This window comes from Hypanus sabinus, chromosome 24 (assembly GCF_030144855.1).
Source record: "Hypanus sabinus isolate sHypSab1 chromosome 24, sHypSab1.hap1, whole genome shotgun sequence".
Lineage (NCBI taxonomy): Eukaryota > Metazoa > Chordata > Chondrichthyes > Myliobatiformes > Dasyatidae > Hypanus > Hypanus sabinus.
The window spans coordinates 15,338,084-15,358,330 of record NC_082729.1 but is presented as its reverse complement, the minus strand read 5'-3'; the positions used below and the strand labels follow the sequence as shown (position 1 = coordinate 15,358,330).

Genomic DNA, 20,247 nt, shown 5'->3' with positions numbered 1-20,247 from the left:
CTCTGGACTCCCTCCAATGAGGGCACACCCTTTCCGAGATATAACGTCACTTGGTGGCGCGCAGAAGAGCATCTCTGAACGCACAGCACATCAAACCTTGAAGTGAAGGGGCCACAGGAAGCACCTAGTGAAGTGGCCAATGAGGGTACGGCATGTGAATGGCTGGCGCAGTGATGTCAATGTTAACCTGAATGATGACTAATAACAAATTTTGTTCTTTTGCAGCTCTGTGGCTTTGTGTACGCCTGTTACGTCAGTAAAGTCTTTATGGAAGAGGAAGACAGCTGTAAGTATGTCTTCTTTCTCTTTGTAACAGTAGAGGAAGCTTACCCTAATTCCACCAGCTGGAAGCCCCAGATAGGACCTTGGTCAGACCCCACTTGGAGTACTGTGCTCAGTTATGGTGACACTGCTCAGTACGGGAAGAATGTGGACACTACAGAGAGGGTGCAGAGGAGGTTTACAAGGACGTTGCCTGGATTGGAGAGTGCGCCTCGTGAGAATAGGTTGAGTGAACTCGGCCTTTTCTCCTTGGAGCGACGGAGGATGAGAGGTGACCTGATAGAGGTGTATAAGATGATGAGGGGCGTTGATCGTGTGGATAGTCAGAGGCTTTTTCCCCAAGGCTGAAATGACTAACATGAGGGGATGTAGTTTTAAGGTGCTTGGAAGTAGGAACCGAGGAGATGCCAGGGGTAAGTTTTTCACACAGAGAGCGGTGGGTGCGTGGAATGCACTGCAGTGGGGGTGGTGGAAGTGGGTACAACAGGCTCTTTTAAGAGCTTCTTAGGTAGGTACCTGGAGCTTAGAAAAATAGAGGGTTCTGCAGTAGGGAAATTCTAGGCAATTTCTAGAGTAGGTTACCTGGTGGACACAACATTGTGGGCCGAAGGGCCTATAATGTGCTGTAAATTTCTATATTTTATGTTCTATGTATTGACCCACTCCCATAACTACTGCCCAATGTTTTCAGTAGGGAGCAGTTTCAGAGAGGCTGTTAATCCAGCATTCCCAATTAAAATTGTACTTGCAGTATCATAACACTCACACCACTTTACGGGTGTGAGGGGTAAGATCTTGTACTCAGATGCCTGGAATGCACTGCCTGGTATGGTGGTAGAGGTAAATACTTTAGAGGCTTTTAAGGGACGTATGGATAGGCGCATGGATGTGTGGAAGGTCGAGGGATATGGACATTGTGTAGGGAGGAAGGACTGGTTTCGGGTTCTTTCAATTTACTTTTAATAGGGTCAGCACAACACTGTGGGCTGAAGGGCCTGTACTGTTCTACGTTCTATGATACGACAAGAAGTAATAAAATATCGGTGTTTATCGGCCACATGGCATCTTCAGAAACAGCCCGGGTCTTGGTGAAGAGAAGAAAAGGTTGCACTTACATTGAAATTTCCACAATTTTTCAGGAAGTCTCAATGTTCAAAAGTTCAAAGTGAGTTTATTAACAAATACATATATATTACCACATCCGAGATTCATTTCCTTGTGAGTGTACTCAATAAATTCATAATAGAATCTATGAAAGACCACACCAACTTGGGCGTTCAACCAGTGTGAAAGAGACAACAAGCTGTGCAAATACTAAGAGAAGTAATAATAAATAAATAAGCAACAAATATCAAGAACATGAGATGGAGTCCTTGAAGGCGAGTCTGTAGGATGTGGGAACAGTTCAGTGTTGGGGAGAGTGAAACTGTGTGAAGTTAACTCCTTTGGTTCAAGAGCCTGATGGTTGAGGGATAATAACTGTTCCTGAAACTGGTGGTGCGAGCCACCTGTACCTTCTTCCTGATGGCAGCAGCGAGAAGAGAGCACGACCTGGGTGGTGGGCGTCCCTGAAGTTATCTCCTCAGGTTCAAGACCCTGAAGTTTGAGGGGTATTAACTGTTCCTGAACCTGGTGGTGTGAGTCCTGAGGCTCCCATACCTTCTCCTTCATGGCAGCAGTGAGCAGAGCGCGTTGCCATGGAGAATGTGATGAATTTAAATATTGAGATCCATTAGCTGCCTCAGAAGCCTTTGTATATAAAGAATCTATAATCGAGAATAGTATGTTCTGCAGTTCCCCTTCCAATGTATTATCATATCAATTGGCTACATCCAGGATGTGGCACCAGGAGGTAGCTGTGAGTGATAATTAAATGGCAACTTTTAAATGTTAATGTGGTTCACCTGTGAAAGGATGCAGTCTGTACCACGCTGAGTTTATGAGATGTTCAACACATGTACACTCCTACTTTATAAAGCACTGGTGAGGCATCATTTGCGAGCAGTTTCGGGCCCCTTATCTAAGAAAGGATGTGCTGACATTGGAGAGGGTTCACGAAATGATTCTTGGACTAAAAGGCTTGTCGTATGAGGAGCGTTTGATGCCTCCGGGCCTCTGCTCACTGGAGTTCAGAAAAAATGAGGGGGTGACCTCATTGAACCCTATCGAGTGGATGTGGAGAGGATGTTTCCTGAGGTGGGGGAGTATAATGTCGAATCAGGTTCATGGGTCTGGCAAGTGAGACAGGAAATGCACTGACTTTGAATAGGTATATTAATCATTTATATAGGTAGGTAGGTCGCATCCGGAATTATTTCCAGGTAGCGGACAATTTCCTTCCACACTGCTGTGACGTATTGGGAGATTGCGTACGAGGCAAGTTACAGCAGTGGTTTGCAATTTCCTTCAGCTGGGTGAGTTTTTTTTTTAAAGAGTTCACCAGCTCTTATGCACAAACTGTAAAAAATTTGACCAAACGTTCATGTTCCCCAAATTACAGACACTCCAAAGCTGACTCTTCAACAAACATGCTTAATTAAAAGTACATGCAGAGCTTACCTTCCCAATGGTCATGTCCCCCACTGGCCTTAAACAAAGGACGAGAGACAGAATCTCCCACACGTGCTCCCTATATACCCAGGATATTTGAAACTGGACACCAGGCAGCTAACCAATGGGAAAGCAGCTGCAGTTTCTAAACTAACCAATCACAATGAAAGCGGCTTTCGAAAATCCGAATAAGGCAGGTCCCCACAGGATGGGGAGTCTAAGAACAGGTGAAACAACCTCAGAATAGACAGGGCATCCTTTTAGGAATGGAGGTGAGGAGAGGTTTCTTTAACCTGGGGGCGGTGAATCTGTGGAATTCGTGGCCACAGGCGGCTGTGGAGGCCAAATCATTGGGTATAGTTAAGGCAGAGGTTGATCGATTCTTGATTAGTCAGGACATGAAGGGATACAGGGAAAAGGCAGGAAATCTGGGGCTGAGAGGGAAAATGGATCAGACACGACGAAATGGTGGAGCAGACTCGATGGGCCAAATGGTCTTTTTATTCTCCTATATCTTATTCAGCATGGTCCCCGGGTTGAGACCCCTGTTTTAGACCTACTCTGAAATGCTTCCAATGTATGGACACCCCGGTTTGATACGGGGATCGAAGTGGGTAGTGTGGTAGTGCAATCAAATCACAAACAGGAGAAAATCTGCAGAGCAACACACACAAAATGCTGGTGGAACGCAGCAGGCCAGACAGCATCTATAGAAAGAAGCACTGTCGATGTTTCGGGCCGAGGACCTTCGCCAGGACGAACGGAAAAATGAGGTAGTAAGAGATTTGAAAGTGGGAGGAGGAGGGGGAGACCTGAAATGATAGGAGAAGACCAGAGGGGGTGGGATGAAGCTAAGAGCTGGAAAAGTTGATTGGCAAAAGGGATACAGAGCTGGAGAAGGGAAAGGATCAGGGGACGGGAGGCCTGGGGAGAACGAAAGGGGGATGGGAGCACGACAGGGAGATGGAGAGCAGGCAAGGAGTGATGGCAAGAGGGAAATAAATAAATAAATAAATAAATAGATAAATAGATAGATAGATAGATAGATAGATAGATAGATAAATAGATAAATAAATAGATAAATAAATAAATAGATAGATAGATAGATAGATAGATAGATAGATAGATAGATAGATAGATAGATAGATAGATAAATAAATAAATAGATAAATGGATGGATGGATGGATGGATAGATAAATAAATAAATAAGGGATGGGGTGAGAGGGGGGCATTAAAGATTCTGTTAATGCCACCCTCCCCTTCTTACACCATCCTTTATTTATTTATTTATTTATGTATTATTTTCCCCCCCTTTTTTCTTCTTTTCTCTCTCTGTCCCTCTCACAATCACTCCTTCCCTGCTCTCCATCTCCCTCTGGTGCTCCGCTCCCCCTTTCTTTCTCCCGAGGCCTCCCGTCCCATGATCCTTTCCCTTCTCCAGCTCTGTATCACTTTCACCAATCAATTTTCCAGCTCTCAGCTTCAGCCCTCCCCTCCTGTCTTCTCCTATCATTTCGCATTTCCCCCTCCCCCTCCCACTTTCAAATCTCTTACTATTTCTTTTTTCAGTTAGTCCTGTCGAAGGGTCTCGGCCCGAAACATCGACAGTGCTTCTCCCCATAGATGCTGCCTGGCCTGCTGCGTTCCACCAGTGTTTTGTGTGTGTTGCTTGAATTCCCAGCATCTGCATATTTCCTCGAGTTTGCCTTTTTGAAAATCTGCAGAGGCTGGAAATCTGAAAAACACCCACAAAATGCCAGAGGCCAGGCAGCATCAACGGAAAAAAGTACAGTCGACGTACTCCAGTGTCGTGACGAGGCCACGCTTAGGTTGGAGGAACACCACCTCATATTCCATTTGGGTAGCCTCCAACCTGATGACATGAACATCATCTTCTCAGACTTCTAGTAATACCCTCCACCCACCCCCTTCACCATTTCCCACCCTCTTTCCCCTCCCTCATCTTATCTCCCTGCCTGCCCATCACCTCCCTCTGCTGCTCCTCCCCCCCTTTCTCTTTCTTCCATGGCCTTCTGTCTCTTTCACCAATCGACTTCCCAGCTCTTTACTTCATCGCTCCTCTGCCAGGTTCTCTCTCTTCTCCCCACTTCCCTCCCTCCCTGGCCTTTTAAACCTGCTCCTCAGCTTTTTTGCTTCAGTCCTGCCGAAGGGTTTCGGCACAAAATGTCAACTGTGCTTTTTTCCATAGATGCAGCCTGGCCTGCTGTGTTCCTCTGGCACTTTGTGTCTGTTGTTAGTCTGGTAGAGTAATGCTGAGCATAACACTTTACAGTGCCAGCGACAGGGGTTCAGATTCCCCTCACTGAATGCCAGGAGTCTGTACAATCTCCCTGAGACCATATGGCCTAATTCTGCTCCGATATCTCATGCTCTTGCTCTCTTAATGATTAAAGACTAATCAATTGATGTGATGGATCTTGTCTCCTATTGGCTTGAATGGTGACTCATGATAACCTGGGTCATGGCATTTGGCTTTAAATGGCCACAGTGGAGAAGCCCAAATAGAAACCGACCTCGAGAAGTTTTTGATGAGTCACCACCTTGAACCTCTCGTGGTGGAGATAGTCCAACAGAGAATCTCACAAAGCAGATAATAATTAACATAGTTTCGAGGTGACCATTATAAGGAGACAGATGACCTGAACAAAGAGCAGGGCAACTTAACATGCTCTAAAAGAATTGCTTCTGCATACAGACAGAATCAGATTTAATATCACCGGCATAAGTCATGGAAATTGGTGTCTTTGAGGCAGCAGTACAATGCATAGGCATATATAAAAATTAAATAGTTTGCTTAAATAAGTAGCACAAAAATAGAAGTAAAAAAGGTGGTATGGTAGAGTTCGTGGGTTCAACGTCCATTCCAAAATCAGATGACAGAAGGGAAGAAGCTGTTCCTGAATCACTGAGTGTGTGCCTTCAGACTCCTGTACCTCCTCCCTGATGGCAGAGGGGAAGAAGCAGTTCCTGAATCGCTGAGTGTGTGCCTTCAGACTCCTGTACCTCCTCCCTGATGGCAGAGGGGAAGAAGCTGTTCCTGAATCGCTGAGTGTGTGCCTTCAGACTCCTGTACCTCCTCCCTGATGGCAGAGGGGAAGAAGCTGTTCCTGAATCGCTGAGTGTGTGCCTTCAGGCTCCTGTACCTCCTCCCTGATGGCAGAGGGGAAGAAGCTGTTCCTGAATCGCTGAGTGTGTGCCTTCAGGCTCCTGTACCTCCTCCCTGATGGTAGCAGTGAGAACAAGGCATGTCCTGTGTGTTCGGTGTCCTTAATAATGGACGCTGCCTTTCTGAGACACCGCTCCTTGAAGACGCTTTGGATACTATAGAAGCTAGTGCCCATGATGGAGCTGACTAATTTTACAACTCTCTGCAGCTTATTTCGATCCTGTGCAGTTGACCCCCCCCCCCCACAAAACCAAACAGTGATGCAGCCAGTTAGAATGCTCTCCACGGTACGTCTGCAGAAGTTGGCGAGTGGTTTTGTTAACTCACGAAATCTCCTCAGACTCCTAATGAAATATAGCTGATGTTAGGAGTTAGACAGTGGCAATAAATGTTTCTACACTTCCAAGTCAAGAGGGTTTGGAGTAGAGCTGGAAGCTGCAGGTGGTGGGGCAGCTTGCCCTGTTCTGCGTGGTCAGGGGGACGGAGTTCACAGGAGAAGCTGTCGGTAACTGCAGGGCATTTTGTAGCTAAGCGGACCAACATTCTCGAGAACTGGTACAGAATCAGAAAGAGGTTTATTATCACCGACAGAGGTCATGAATTTTTTTGTTTTACAGCAGCAGTGCATAAAAATTACTGTAAGTTACAATGACAAAGACATTTTAAAAATAAATAAATTAGAAATGAGAAATTATGCAAAAAAAAAGAGCAAAATAGTAAGGTACAGTTCATGGGTTCATGGACTGTTGATGGCGGAGGGGAAGAAGCTGTTCCGAAATCATTGAGTGTGCATACTTGGGCTCCTGTACCCTTTCCCTGATGCCAGTAATGGGACAAGGCCACGTCCTGGATGGTGAGGCTCCCCGAAGATGGATGCCAACTTTTTGAGGCACCACCATTTGAAGATGCCCTCAGTGGTGGGGCCCTGGTGCCCATGGTGGAGCTGGCTGGGTCCGCAGTTTTATTTCGGCCCCGTGCATTGGAGCCTCCATGCCAGGCGACGATGCAACTGCTCAGAATGCTCTCCACTGAACATCTGTAGAAACTTGCTGGTCTTTAGTGACTAACCACATCTCCTCAAGCTCCCAATGAGGTATGTTCTTCTTCGTGATTGCATCCCTACATTGGGCCCAGGATGGATCCTCTGAGATGGTGATGCTCAGGGACTTGAAGCAGCTCTGCCTTTCCGCTGTTGACCCCTCAATATGGGCTGGCATGTGTTCTCCCAGCTTCCCTTCCCTGAAATCCACAGTCAAGCCCTTGGTGTTACCGACGTTGAGGGCAAGATCGTTGCTGCGACACCACACAACCAGCTGATCTATCTCACTCCTGTACGCCTTCTCGCCGCGGGCAACAGTTGTAGATGGCGTTTGAGCTGTGCCTAGCTACAGGGCCGTGAGCGTAGAGAGAGAGGAGAGCAGTGGGCCGAGCCTGCAGCCTGGAGGTGTGTCTGTGCTGGTTGTCAGCAAGGAAAGAGTGCTGCTCCTGATCTGCACTGATTGGCCTTTTGTGCTGATCGTCGGCACGGAAGGACTGCTATTCCTGACCCGCGCCGGCTTTTACGATGAGATCCAGTTGCAGGCGGAGGAATAGAACCGGGTTTTCAAGCCTGTTGATTGGTAATGACTTCAGATTTGGTTACGTTGCTCTCACATCTTGATTGGATGGCAGAGTGAAGATATGTCTCTACCAACTGAGGTGCAAGGAGCTCCTTCCCTCTGCTAGTCTGCAGGTCACCCCTGGGCAAGGTATAACACCTAATTAGCCCCCCCGAACGCATCCAGGGGGCAGGTGGTGGATGGGCGTATGAGCAGCCGGTGCACATCACAATTCCTGGTTATGAGACCACTGGCGTCAGGCAGACAACCTCTGAAGAGTATTGATAATGGCTGGGGGTGAACCATTTTGTAAAGACACTGCCCAGAAGAAGGCAACGGCACACTGCTTCTGTAGTAAAAAAATTGCCACGGCCATGGAAAGACCAAGGTAGATGACACAGCCTGTCACAAATGAACATACCTTGATATTTCCTTATTTCTTTGTGACATATAAGGAGACCATACAGCCCATCATAGTTATGCTAGCTCAGAGTAATTCCATCACACTGGGGGCGTTTTACAGCAGTGAATTAACCAAGCAAGCAAGCTTTCCTTTGGAATGTGGGCGGGGGGCAGGTACTGGGGCACAAACACGAAAAAACCTGCAGGTGCTGGAAATCCAGAGCAACGCACACAAAGCGCTGGGGGAGCTCAGCAGGTCAGGCAGCATCTACGGAAAAGAATAAGCAGTCAACATTTCGGGCCGAGACCCTTCATCAGGACTCGGGCATCTGAGAGGGAGCGCGTGCGGCCGCAAAGAGAAGGCGCCAATGCGGTACAGATAGAAGCAGAGGTCGCGGGCGAACTCGGAGAATACAGTAGTACTACCTGCATTACTTGTGCCACACCGAGCGACTTGGAACTGCCTACTTTCACTAAAGACTTTATCTCTCGGCAGAATTGTTGACCGGATATTGATCTTCACGGATCAGGGGTGTGATGGCTACCTGCGTTTTGCCTGTGGTGTATTCCACTTTAACCCTGAATCAAGACGATTTGCGTCGATACAGATGTCGTCCAGTGGCAAGTGAAAGGATCCTCACATCACATCTTTAATCTCCTGGATTAAAGCTCCTGATCCCTTGGCTTTTCTCACAGCCGCCAATCTTGTTCAAAGACAAAGGGAAGCAGAAGAATGAGTGGGGATCTCATTGAAACCTATCGAATATTGAAAGGCCTACTCAGCGTGGATGTGGAGAGGATGTTTCCTTTAGTGGGGGAGTCTAGGACCAGAGGACACAGCCTCAGAATGGAAGAAAGTCCCTTCAGAACAGAGATGAGGAGGAATTTCTTTAGCTAGAGGATGGTGAATCTGTGGAATTTATTGCCTCAGATGACTGTGGAGGTCAAGTCATTTAAAGCAGGGGTTGATAGGTTCTTGATTAGCAGGGGTGTCAAAGGTTACAGGGAGAAGTCAGGAGAATGGAGTTGAGAGAGAAAATAAAGCAGCCAAGACCGGATGGTGGAGCAGACGTGGTAGGTCGAATGCCCCGATTCTGACCCTTTAGTCTAAGGTGGAAATCGGGAGCAAAATAGAAAATTCTGGAAAGGATCTGAAGATCAGGCAGCACCTCTGGCAAAGGAGAGTTAATATTTCAAGTTGATGACTATTCCTCAACACTGGGAAAATGTTTTGGGGTAAAACATGTTTCAATATGCAGGAAGGAGGCAAGAAGAAAGGAAGGCAGTGATTGGGCAAAGAGGAAGAGGGGTTAAAGGTCAAAATGGGTCCTAGAGCTGGGTGAGAGTGTATAGTGAATGCTCTCTGTTTCTCAGTTTTCCTTCCACCTTCTCAGAAGGCATGAGATCAAAAGGTGAGCTAAGAGGAGGAATTTCACACTGTTAGGCTGCCAAACATGAGAAAATCTGCAGACGCTGGAAATCTGGAACGCACAACAAAAACGCTGGAGGACCTCAGCAAGTCAGGCAGCATCTCTGGAAAGGAGTAAACAGGGGTCGACTTTTTGGCCCGAGACTCTTTTTCAGGACTGCCGTCGCTTTATTGAATAAAACACCTCAGAGGCAGCAATGTGTTCTCAATAGGGGTGCTAACATAGACAACAGAGCATACAGAAACGTGCATACGCACATACACAATCAGGAGCAGGGTTTTCAATGGAATTATCCTTTTCATAGAACATAGAATAGTATAGCACAGAACAGGTCCTTCGGCCCACCAATTGGTTGTGGCAAACCAATTAAATTAGTCATCAAATGGTTAACTGATCTCTTCTGCCTACACAATACCCATTTAGGATAATTTTCCTCACATTCATGCCTATCTAAATGTCTCTTAAAACTCTCTAATCTATCTGCCTCTATTGCCACCCCAGGGAACGCATTCCCAAAGTTTGGATCGGTATGTGGATGGTAGGGGCATGGAGGGCAATTTTCCTGGTGCAGGTTGATGCGAGTAGGCAGGTTAAATAGTTCAGCATGGACTAGATGGGTCGAAGGGCCTGTTTCTGTGCTCTTCTTCTCCATGACCCAATGACCCAATGAATTCTCGGTGTTAAAAAAAAACTTGCCCCTCACATCTCATTTGAAATTGCCCCATCTCTCACCCCCCTCCTCTTCCATCCCATGGATTCTGAGACCCCGACCAATGCCCCAATTTCAACCAACATTGGGAACTTGGGGGGAAAAAAACAACGGAATCTGCAAACCCAAAGAAACATTTCCAGCAAACACCGCGCTAGAGATTTGAAATTGAAGCCGGGGCTCCTAACTATATACGTCTGTAATGTGGGAGCAGGTCATGGGTTTGGTGAACGGGACAGATGACACTGACTATGAAAAGTACATTGATCATTTACTTACAATGGTAAAACATTCAACCAAGCATCTAAGCTCCCCCCAAGTTACATGAAACCACTTTGGTTTCCTGGGCTATGTAAGTCCAGGGAAGACAACCTTCGGCCCTGCCAAACCCGTGAGGCGCCCAATCCCACCCCAAACCCCGGCTGGGGTGGATGCTGTGTCATTTACAAATTAATGCCACAAAATAACAGACGATTAAAGGAATCGTATTACTGAACCTTAACTGAAGTAAAGAGAAACAAAGGGAAAAGGGCCCATTCTAATTAAACAGTCAAATTTGCACATGTTGGAGCTCAGCTTGAACTTCTCCGTCACTCACACGCCGGGCCCTCGGTCAACGTGAAAGCGCACGCCACCTTCCGAATGTCGCTCGCAATCCGTCTCGAACAAACGGGGTCTCCCACCGGATCGTATGTCACCGCCGGTTCTCCCCAGTGTCCTCCCTCTTCATCTCCTCTCAAACAAAAGCCCCAAACCCAACCATATTGTCCCTGACCAGGAAATACTTCCTGCTAATTGGCTGGCGCACATTCCACCTCGTCCCTAATCTTCAACAATAACCCAAACAGGCTGGAAGCAGAACAAACAGCTCTTACAGAGCTGCTGAATAAAATACCTACAGCAAAACAGTAATGCTGGGAACCAGGGCGTTACATAGACAAATTGCAAAACTAAACATGTAACAAATGGACAACACACACAAAATGCTGGTGGAACACAGCAGGCCAGGCAGCATCTATGGGGAGAAGCACTGTCGGCGTTTCGGGCCGAGGCCCTTCGTCAGGTCTTCCTCTCGACAGTAGCACTGTAGTCCTGACGAAGGGTCTCGGCCCGAAACGTTGACAGCGCTTCTCCCTATAGATGCTGCCTGGCCTGTTGTGTTCCACCAGCATTTTGTGTGTGTTGTTTGAATTTCCAGCATCTGCAGATTTCCTCGTGCTTGCTATTTAACAAACGGATACTTGTCTAAGAAAGTGCGCAGAGTCCCCTTAGCCTGGAGCAGAATTGCACAAGAGTTCTTCAGCACTGGTCACAACTTCAGTGTGAACAGGCCCTGGGGATGAAAGAAAGAGGTCAAGCCTCCCACATGTGCTACTCTTATACCCCTGAGGTGCTTGAAACTGGACAGGGGTGCCATGGCGCTCAAGGCCACCAATGGGAAGGGGCCGCTTAATCCCTCAGACAGGCCAATCGATGACCGGCACAGTAGAGGCAGCTTTTGACCAACAAGTAAACCAACTCCTTCCCTTCTCAATTGTGATTACTTCAACAAAGTGGCACTTAGGAGACCGAACTGTTCCTTCAAAATAATGAAGTCGGTCCAATCAAAAATGTTAATGAGTACCTTTAATGAGTACAGATGGCCCAGGTAAATGCCAGATCCCTGGCAGATTATTGTTGATTAATTAGTATGAGTTAATTAAGCAGAATTCCTCAGCTAAGATTTTTTTTCACTATGCAGCTGCCTCCTGTGACTGGAGATTTCGAACATTCTTCAAGTGAAAACCTTCAACTGAGCTTTCAAGACAGCTGCTTTGTGAGGTTGCAGACTGCCGTCTTGAACACTGAACTGAGCTCAGCTGTTTGGCTGAATACCCTCTTTAGGGAAGCTTCCTCCTTGTCCAGATCAGCACTTACCCCCCCCCCCCACCCAATCTAAGTCACAAAGTCAGATCATTTTGGCCCTTCCCCCCCCTTGCTATTTTGTGGGATCTTGCTGTGCACAGACAAGCCAAGGTCAGGTCATACCAGTCACTGGAACAATTAGCTCAGCAATAGCATGGGGTGCCCCCCAGGAGGACCACAGCCTTGTCATTGCGTTCGGAGGCTCGCGTGCCCCAATGACCCGGAGACCTCTGCTGGCTGGAGTCAGGGCTTTATTATACTTTGGCCCTTGGTGGGGTCGCCCACGCCAAACAGGTCAAAGGGTAGAGGTCAGGCTAAGAGCGGTCCACCGGTCCTCCAGGTTCGGGGATTCAGTTCAAGGCCAACAACCCTGACTGGCCAAACAGAATTGTTATGGAAATAGCAATGAAAGCATCCTTCTACATCTCAATGTGACGGTATTCCTGAATGTCCACCTGGAACTTGCATGACTGACAGTAGAGAAAACCAAGTTACTGACACGATGAAGGAAGCCCTGAACTCCGCCAGAGATGGAGGACCTTCATTGCTGCCCTAAATGCCAGCGGCGTAACGGGCAGTAAAGAGACTGTGGGATACATCCCAACCAATCTACAATCTACACTTCCATCCTTATCTTTATCTGTTTAGCAACCTTTATCACTCTGTCTTTCACTCTACTTAACATGTGCAAGGGACCTGTCTGTCTCCATACTCAGTGGCCACTCTGTTAGGTGTGCAGTGTAGGCCTCCGTTAGTCTCGACAGACCATGGATTTGTGCCTTGGAAAGTTTCCAGGGCGCAAGCCTGGGCGAGGTTTTTTTTAAATGGAAGACTGGCAGTTGCCCAAGCTGCAAGTCTCCCCTCTCCACGCCACCGATGTTGTCCAAGGGAAGGGCATCAGAACCCATACAGCTTGGCACTGGTGTCGTCGCAGAGCAATGTGTGGTTAAGTGCCTTGCTCAGAGACACAACACACAGCCTCAGCCAAGGCTCGAACTAGCAACCTTCAGACCACTAGACGAATGCCTTAACCACTTGGCCACGCGCCAACACTCTGTTAGGTACACCCGCTTGTAAATGCAAATTTGAAAGCAGCCAATCACAAGGCAGCAACTGAATACAGAAAAGCATGCAGACATGGTCAAGAGGTTCAATTGATGTCCAGACCAAACATCAGAATGGGGAAGAAATGTGATCTGAGTGACTTTGACCATGGAATGTTTGTCGGTGCCAGACAGGGTGGTTTGAGTATCTCAGAAACTGCTGATTTCTTGGGATTTTCATGCACAACAATCTTTAGAGTTTACTGAGAAATGCGGCGATAAACAAAAAGCACCCAGTGAGCAGCAGATCCGTTGGTGAAAACACCTCGTTAATGAGAGAGGTCAGCGGAGAATGGAGAGACTGATACAAGCTGACAGGAAGGCAACTCAAGTAACCACACGTTATAGTAGTGGTGTGCTGAAGAGCATCTCTGAACACTCAGCAAGTTGAGCCTTACAGTGGATGGGCTACAACACGCTTGCATGTCTGACAGTAGAGAAAACTAAGTTACTGACACGATGAAGGAAGCCCTGAACTCCGCCAGAGATGGAGGATCTTCATTGCTGCCCATAAGGCCAGCGGCGTAACGGACAGTAAAGAGACTGTGGGATACATCCCAACCAATCTACAATCTACATTTCCTGTATGTACATACTCCTGTATCTAGTAAGCTGGCCAATGAGTATGTGTGTGTGTGTGTGTGTGTGTGTGTGTGTGTGTGTGTGTGTGTGACACCTCCTGTACAACTGCTTGACTTGAAGAAAGATCAATCAAATCAGTTTTTATAACTGAACGAAACGGATAGCAAAATTTTACCTGTGTTCGACTAACAAGGATACATTAATTGGCAGCAGATACTTACCTGGAACGGCAACAATTTTTTCAAAGAATTCCTTCTTGGGATGTTAGGTATCTTTCCTTATTTCCAACTCTGCTGCCTGTAACAATCCATACTGGAGGATGGAGTCACATAAAGGACAGATTCCTTTTATAAAAATTGGGTGGACTAATTAAATCTACATGCAACTGAGCAGCTTCGATTTTATTGAAGGCAACGGTAACTCAAATACTGACGCGTTACAACAGTTGTGCGCAGAAGAGCATCTCTGAACTCACAACGTCTTGAACCTTGAGATGGATGGGCTACAGCAGCAGAAGACCATGAACATACAGGCAGTGGCCACTTTATTTGGCACAGGAGGTATCTAAAAAAGTGGCCACTGAATGTATATCTCTCTGTCTTCCTCTCTCCCCATCTGTCTATCAATCTCTTGTATACCTTATTACGTTTCTCTGGCCAAATACTTTCACCTCATGCCTGAGATTTAATTCCATTCCATGAGGCCCCTCAAGCCCGGATATTGAAAATTAATTGGTTATTTTTACGGTTAATTTATAGTCCTGAATGTTGTCATGTGTGCAGAGATTTAGTGAAGAACTTCTACTTGCCTGCCGTCCAAGCAGATGGCGCCAGAGTCGAACTTTAAAGTCATTGCTCAAGATAACAAGATTGTGGTGCTAACCAGTCTGTGCAATCCAGATCTTTACAATGGATGCAAAATGGCTTGATTTTTTTTTAAATTCCCATATTTACATGCAACAAGTGACTTTGACGGTCTGTGACACTCAGAGGCCATTGGCAAGCTGGGTGTAGCTTTATTCAGCTGCACAACAGCCCTGGGGAAGAAGCTGTTTTCCAGTCTTGCTGTCTTGGCTGAGGTGTTTCTGCATCTCCTACCAGATGGCAGGATGTTGAGCAGACGCTGGGATGGGTTTTTAATGATGTTATGGGGTGCTGTAGGCATCAAGATTTGTAGATAGCCTCCAAATCCAGTAGTTGAGTCCCAGAGATGAGCTGAACCATCCTAATGACCCGTTGGAGTGCTTTGTGATCTGTCTTGCTGCAGCTGGAGTCCCACGCAGTCATTCTGAATGTCAGAATGCTCTCTAATGCACATCGACAAAAACTGGCCAGCAATTTTTTGGAGCAGATTAATTCTCCTCCAGCATCTCAGGCAACAAAATCACATTGCCCCTTCCCTGCCATCGAGGTTGCGTTGACAGACCAAGAGAGCTCCTCGGTGCCGTTCGTCCCCAAAGACTGCCTCACCATCTAGGAATGATGGGGCTTGTTCAGGCCCACTTGCCCTCCTGAAGTCAGTTATCAATTCTTTTGACTTCTTGATATTGAGTGATAGGTTGTGGTTCCTGCACCAGTTGGACAGTTTCAGCATCTCCACTCTAAGTACAGATTCATTATTGTTTGTACTGAGGCCAATCGCAGTTGTGGTGTCCATAAATTTGATGATAGAGTTTGTACCATGAGAATAGGTGAAGAGAGAATAGAGAAGTGGTTTCAGTACAGGCAGAGTAGGGGAGTTTTCCTATTTTAGCTTTTGCTATTCCGAAGCACATCAAAGGGCCAAAGGTTCAGTGGTACAATTTATTATCAGGGAATGTATACAGGATACAACCTGAAATTCTTACTCTCCACAGACATCCACAAAACAAAACAAACTCAACGTATCAATGACAGAAAAAGTTAGAAACCCAAAGACCCCTGTTCCCCCTCCCACGCAGAACAAAAGCATCAAACCTCCCCTTCCTCCCACTTGCTCCAGCAAAAGCACCAACATCACCCACCTTGCAAGCAATAGCAAAACCCTCAGAGACCATCAAAAACTCTGTCCATCCCAACACTTCAACATCTCAGTCAGGCTCTCTCTCACTAGCGAGGGAGAGAGAGTTATCGCTCCTGCGACAGCGACCCACAGCTCGCTGTCTCGGCGTTTGCAATCTACCGCTTCACCTGTCTGAGTTCGCCGACTCAAGGACCATCAGACTCTCACACGCCATTGAGAGAGAGCGAGAGGGATCGCTTGAGTGTTGGGCCTTCTTTCGTCAGCAGCGTGCACTGCCCACTTTCTTGATGTTTCGATCGCCCGCGACACTTCGGTCGATGACATCAGCGAGGAAGCGGGTCACCCGCAGGGCCACTCCCCAGAGGCGCACGTCTTCCAGGCCACACGACAAGTCCGAGAATGAGAACCCATCGCCTTGAAGAACTGCAGTTTGAGCTGCCACTATAGATCAAGTCAAGTCGCTTTTTATTGTCGTTTCCACCATAACTGCTGGTACAGTACACAGTAAAAACGAGACAACGTTTTCAGGACCATGGTGCTACATGAAACAATACAAAAACTACACTGAACTACGTAAAACAACACAGAAACTACACTAGACTACAGACCCACCCGGGACTGCATAAAGTACACAGAACAGTGCAGGCATCACAATAAATAATAAACAAGACAATAGGCACAGCAGAGGGCAGTAGGTTGGTAGTCCGAAAGCTTGGGGGAAAATCTGTCACATAAATAAACAGCTGAATGGCGGCATCCGGGATTCCATCCGTTTCTGTACTCCCACCGAGCATTTCGTTGTCGCAGATGTAGAACAGATTACGGGCTCTGACAAGACCCCTGCCACCTTGGAAAGAAAAATGAGACTTGAGAAGAGAATGAACTGCTTCAAAGAATAAATTCTTTCTGCACAGAATGCAGAATGTACTGAAGCAGATACAAAGGTAAAAAGCCAAAGTGCAAAGGTCACGCTAAGGTAGTTTAGGCGGTCAAGAATTTTTCTTTAGTGCATGAACGAAACATACAACAGCCTGATACCAGCGGGGTAGAAGATGTCAAAGAGGCTGCTGATACGTGCTTTCGAGCCTCTGCATCTTCTGCCTGATAGGAGGGAGAAGAAAGAACAAACGTGGTTATGTTGGCTGCTTTCCCGGGGCGTTGGGAAGCGTTTGATGTGCTGAAAGCACTGGTGTCTGGAGCACAACAGAAGCCCCGCTCACTGACCATGACGCTGCTACCTCACAGCAGTGACGAGACAGCCTGAAGCGACTTCGTTTGCTGTAACGAAGCAGAGAATACCGGGAGCGCCCAGCGTGTCGGGCAACATAGACAGAGGCAGAAATAGTGAAGGTTTAAGCCCAGGGCCTATGAAAGCCACGGCAGAAAGGTAGGTGGCCATTCTGCCCATCCTACCAGTTATAGCATGGCTGGACTGAACTTCAATTCCTGCAGCTGCCTCTGATTAAGATCCCTATGTACCTTTGCACTAAAAAGCCCGTTGTTCCCAGTGTGGAAGGTTATATTGCCCTTTTTGAGTGTATTTTTTATGATCACAAGGCCCTGCCGGACATTAAGGACCTAAAGTACTGCAGGTCCACCCCATCAGCGAGCTGCTTGTTGGCAGAGAAATTGAAGGATCCGGGCCTGGTGCAGATCTTGCTGGCGCCTGCGTCAGAGAGCCGTCGGGGGAGTTGGCGTGCAGTCTCACAGCAGCTGACTGTCTCACTGATCACTAGCCCCTGTTGGACATTATCAGTGCGGAATGCTGCGAGCCTGGTCCGCTGATATATTGGCAGACAACAGGACTAGAGGACTAGGCCTCAAGCCGCGGTGTTGCCTGTTCACAGCTGCCTAGGAGAGGGGCCTAGGAGTCGGTGCGCTCCAGCGGAGGCAGTGTGGCGGGGCATCCAAGCTGGAGTCAGTGCTTCCCCCTAGTGGTCTCTTGGAAGAATGCAGGCTGTACCGTGTTCGACTGCAGACTGCTGCAACACACATGGACTCAGGGTCCTGGACCGCATTTTTTTATTGTGTGACTCTATTTTACAGCTATCTTATATATGCTTGCTATCTTATATGTGACATATGTTCCTTGGTGCTGTATGTGACTATCAGTACTGTGTTTTGCACCTCGACTCCGGAGTAATTCTGCCTCGTTTGGCTGTATTCGTGGGTCGCCACATATGATTGAATGACAACCTTGAACTTCAAACTTGAGTTCCCACAGCTGCGGGACGAAGTGGGCCGTGCTTTCTCTCCACTCCTATCTCAACTTTGCTTCCTGGTTCTCATTCTTGGACGGCGACATTTTGCAATTGTCCAGCTCTATTTATTTGCAGCCGACTGGTCAAGCAGTTCTTCAGTACTGAGTTCTTCTTTCCTCAGTTTGACATTTTTTTTTCAATCAAAATCAAAATCTGCGGATGCTGAAAACCTGAAATAAAAGGTCAAAGTGCATTTATTATCGAAGTATGTATACTATATACTGTACAACCTTGAGATACACGTTTAGATCATGGATCAACGCTTGTTGTGGCCATCACAGAGACTTGGATGGTGCAAGGGCAGGAATGGCAACTTCAAATGCCAGGCTTTAGATGTTTCAGGAAGGACAGGGAGGGAGGCAAAAGGGGTGGGGGCGTGGCACTGCTGATCAGAGATAGTGTCATGGCTGCAGAAAAGGAGGAAGTTATAGAGGGGTTGTCTACTGAGTCGCTGTGGGTGGAAATTAGGAACAGGAAGGGGTCAATAACTCTACTGAGTGTTTTTTATAGACCACCCAATAGTAACAGGGACATTGAGGAGCAGATAGGGACACAGATTCTGGAAAGGAGTAATAATAACAGGGTTGCTGTGGTGGGAGATTTTAATTTCCCAAATATTGATTGGCATTTCCCTGGAGTGAGGGTTTTAGATGGGGTGGAGTTTGTTAGGTGTGTTCAGGAAGGTTTCTTGACAAAATATGTAGATAAGCCTACAAGAGGAGAGGCTGTACTTGATCTGGTATTGGGAAATGAACCTAGTCAGGTGTCAGGTCTCTCAGTAGGAGGGCATTTTGGAGATGGTGGTCACAATTCTAACTCCTTCACCATAGCATTGGAGAGGGATAGGAACAGACAAGTTAGGGAAACGTTTAATAGGAGTAAGGGGAACTATGAGGCTATCAGGCAGGAACTTGGAAGTATAAATTGGAAACAGAGGTTCTCAGGGAAACGTACCGAAGAAATGTGGCAAATGTTCGGGGGATATTTGCATAGGGTTCTGAGTAGGTACGTTCCAATGAGACGTGGAAAGGATGGTAGGGTACAAGATCCGTGGTGCACAAAGGGTGTTGTAAATCTAGTCAAGAAGAAAATAAGAGCTTACAAAAGGTTCAAAAAACTAGGTAATGATATGAATCTAGAAGATATTAAGGCCAGCAGGAAGCAGTTTACGAAGGAAATTAGGAGAGCCAGAAAGGGCCTTGAGAAGGCCTTGGTGGACAGGATTAAGGAAAACCCCAAGGCATTCTACAAGTATGTGAAGAGCTAGAGAATAAGACGTGATAGAATAGGACCAATCAAGTGTGACAATGGAAAAGTGTGTACGGAACCGGAGGAAATAGCAGAGGTACTTAATGAGAACTTTGCTTCAGTATTCACTACAGAAAAGGATCTTGACGATTGTAGGGATGACTTGAGGTGGACTGAAAAGCTTGAGCATGTAGATATTAAGAAAGAGGATGTGCTCGAGCTCTTGGATAGCATCAAATTGGATAAGTCACCAGGGCCAGACAGGATGTACCCCAGGCTATTGTGGGAAGTGAGGGAGGAGATTGCTGAGCCTCTGGCAATGATCTTTACATCATCAATGAGGACAGGAGAGCTTCCAGAGAATTGGAGGGTTGAGGATGTTGTTCCCTTATTCAAGAAAGGGAATAGAGATAGCCCAGGAAATTATAGACCAGTGAGTCTTACTTCAGTGGTTGTTAAGTTGATGGAGAAGATCCTGAGAGGCAGGATTTATGAACATTTGGAGAGGAATGAGATGATTAGGAATAGTCAGCATGGCTTTGTCAAAGGCAGGTCATGCCTTCCGAGCCTGATTGAATTTTTTGAGGATGTGACTAAGCACATTGATGAAATAGAGCCGTAGATGTAATGTATATGGATTTCAGCAAGGCATTTGATAAGGTAGCCCATGCAAGGCTTATTGAGAAAGTAAGAAGGCATGGGGTCCAAGGGGACATTGCTTTGTAGATCCAGAACTGGCTTGCCCACAGAAGGCAAAGAGTGGTTGTAGACGGGTCATATTCTGCAAGGAGGCCAGTGACCAGTGGTGTGCCTGAGGGATCTATTCTGGGACCCCTACTCTTCGTGATTTTTATAAATGACCTGGATGAGAACGTGGAGGAAATTTGTTGATGACACAGGTGCTGTGGATAGTGTGGAGGGCTGTCAGAAGTTACAATGGGACATTGATAGGATGCAAAACTGGACTGAGAAGTGGCAGATGGAGTTC

General features: G+C 46.9%; 1 protein-coding gene across 7 annotated transcripts in view; it reads left to right on the top strand.

Annotated features, from left to right (window-relative positions):
• Positions 1–20,247, top strand: part of nkain1 (sodium/potassium transporting ATPase interacting 1) — an 860,191-nt gene that overhangs the window by 796,720 nt on the left and 43,224 nt on the right. For all 7 annotated transcript variants that reach the window (XM_059949383.1, XM_059949380.1, XM_059949382.1 and 4 more), the window contains one exon: positions 226–286. In XM_059949383.1, coding sequence (XP_059805366.1) covers positions 226–286 — 61 coding nt within the window. The remainder of the gene's footprint in view (positions 1–225; positions 287–20,247) is intronic.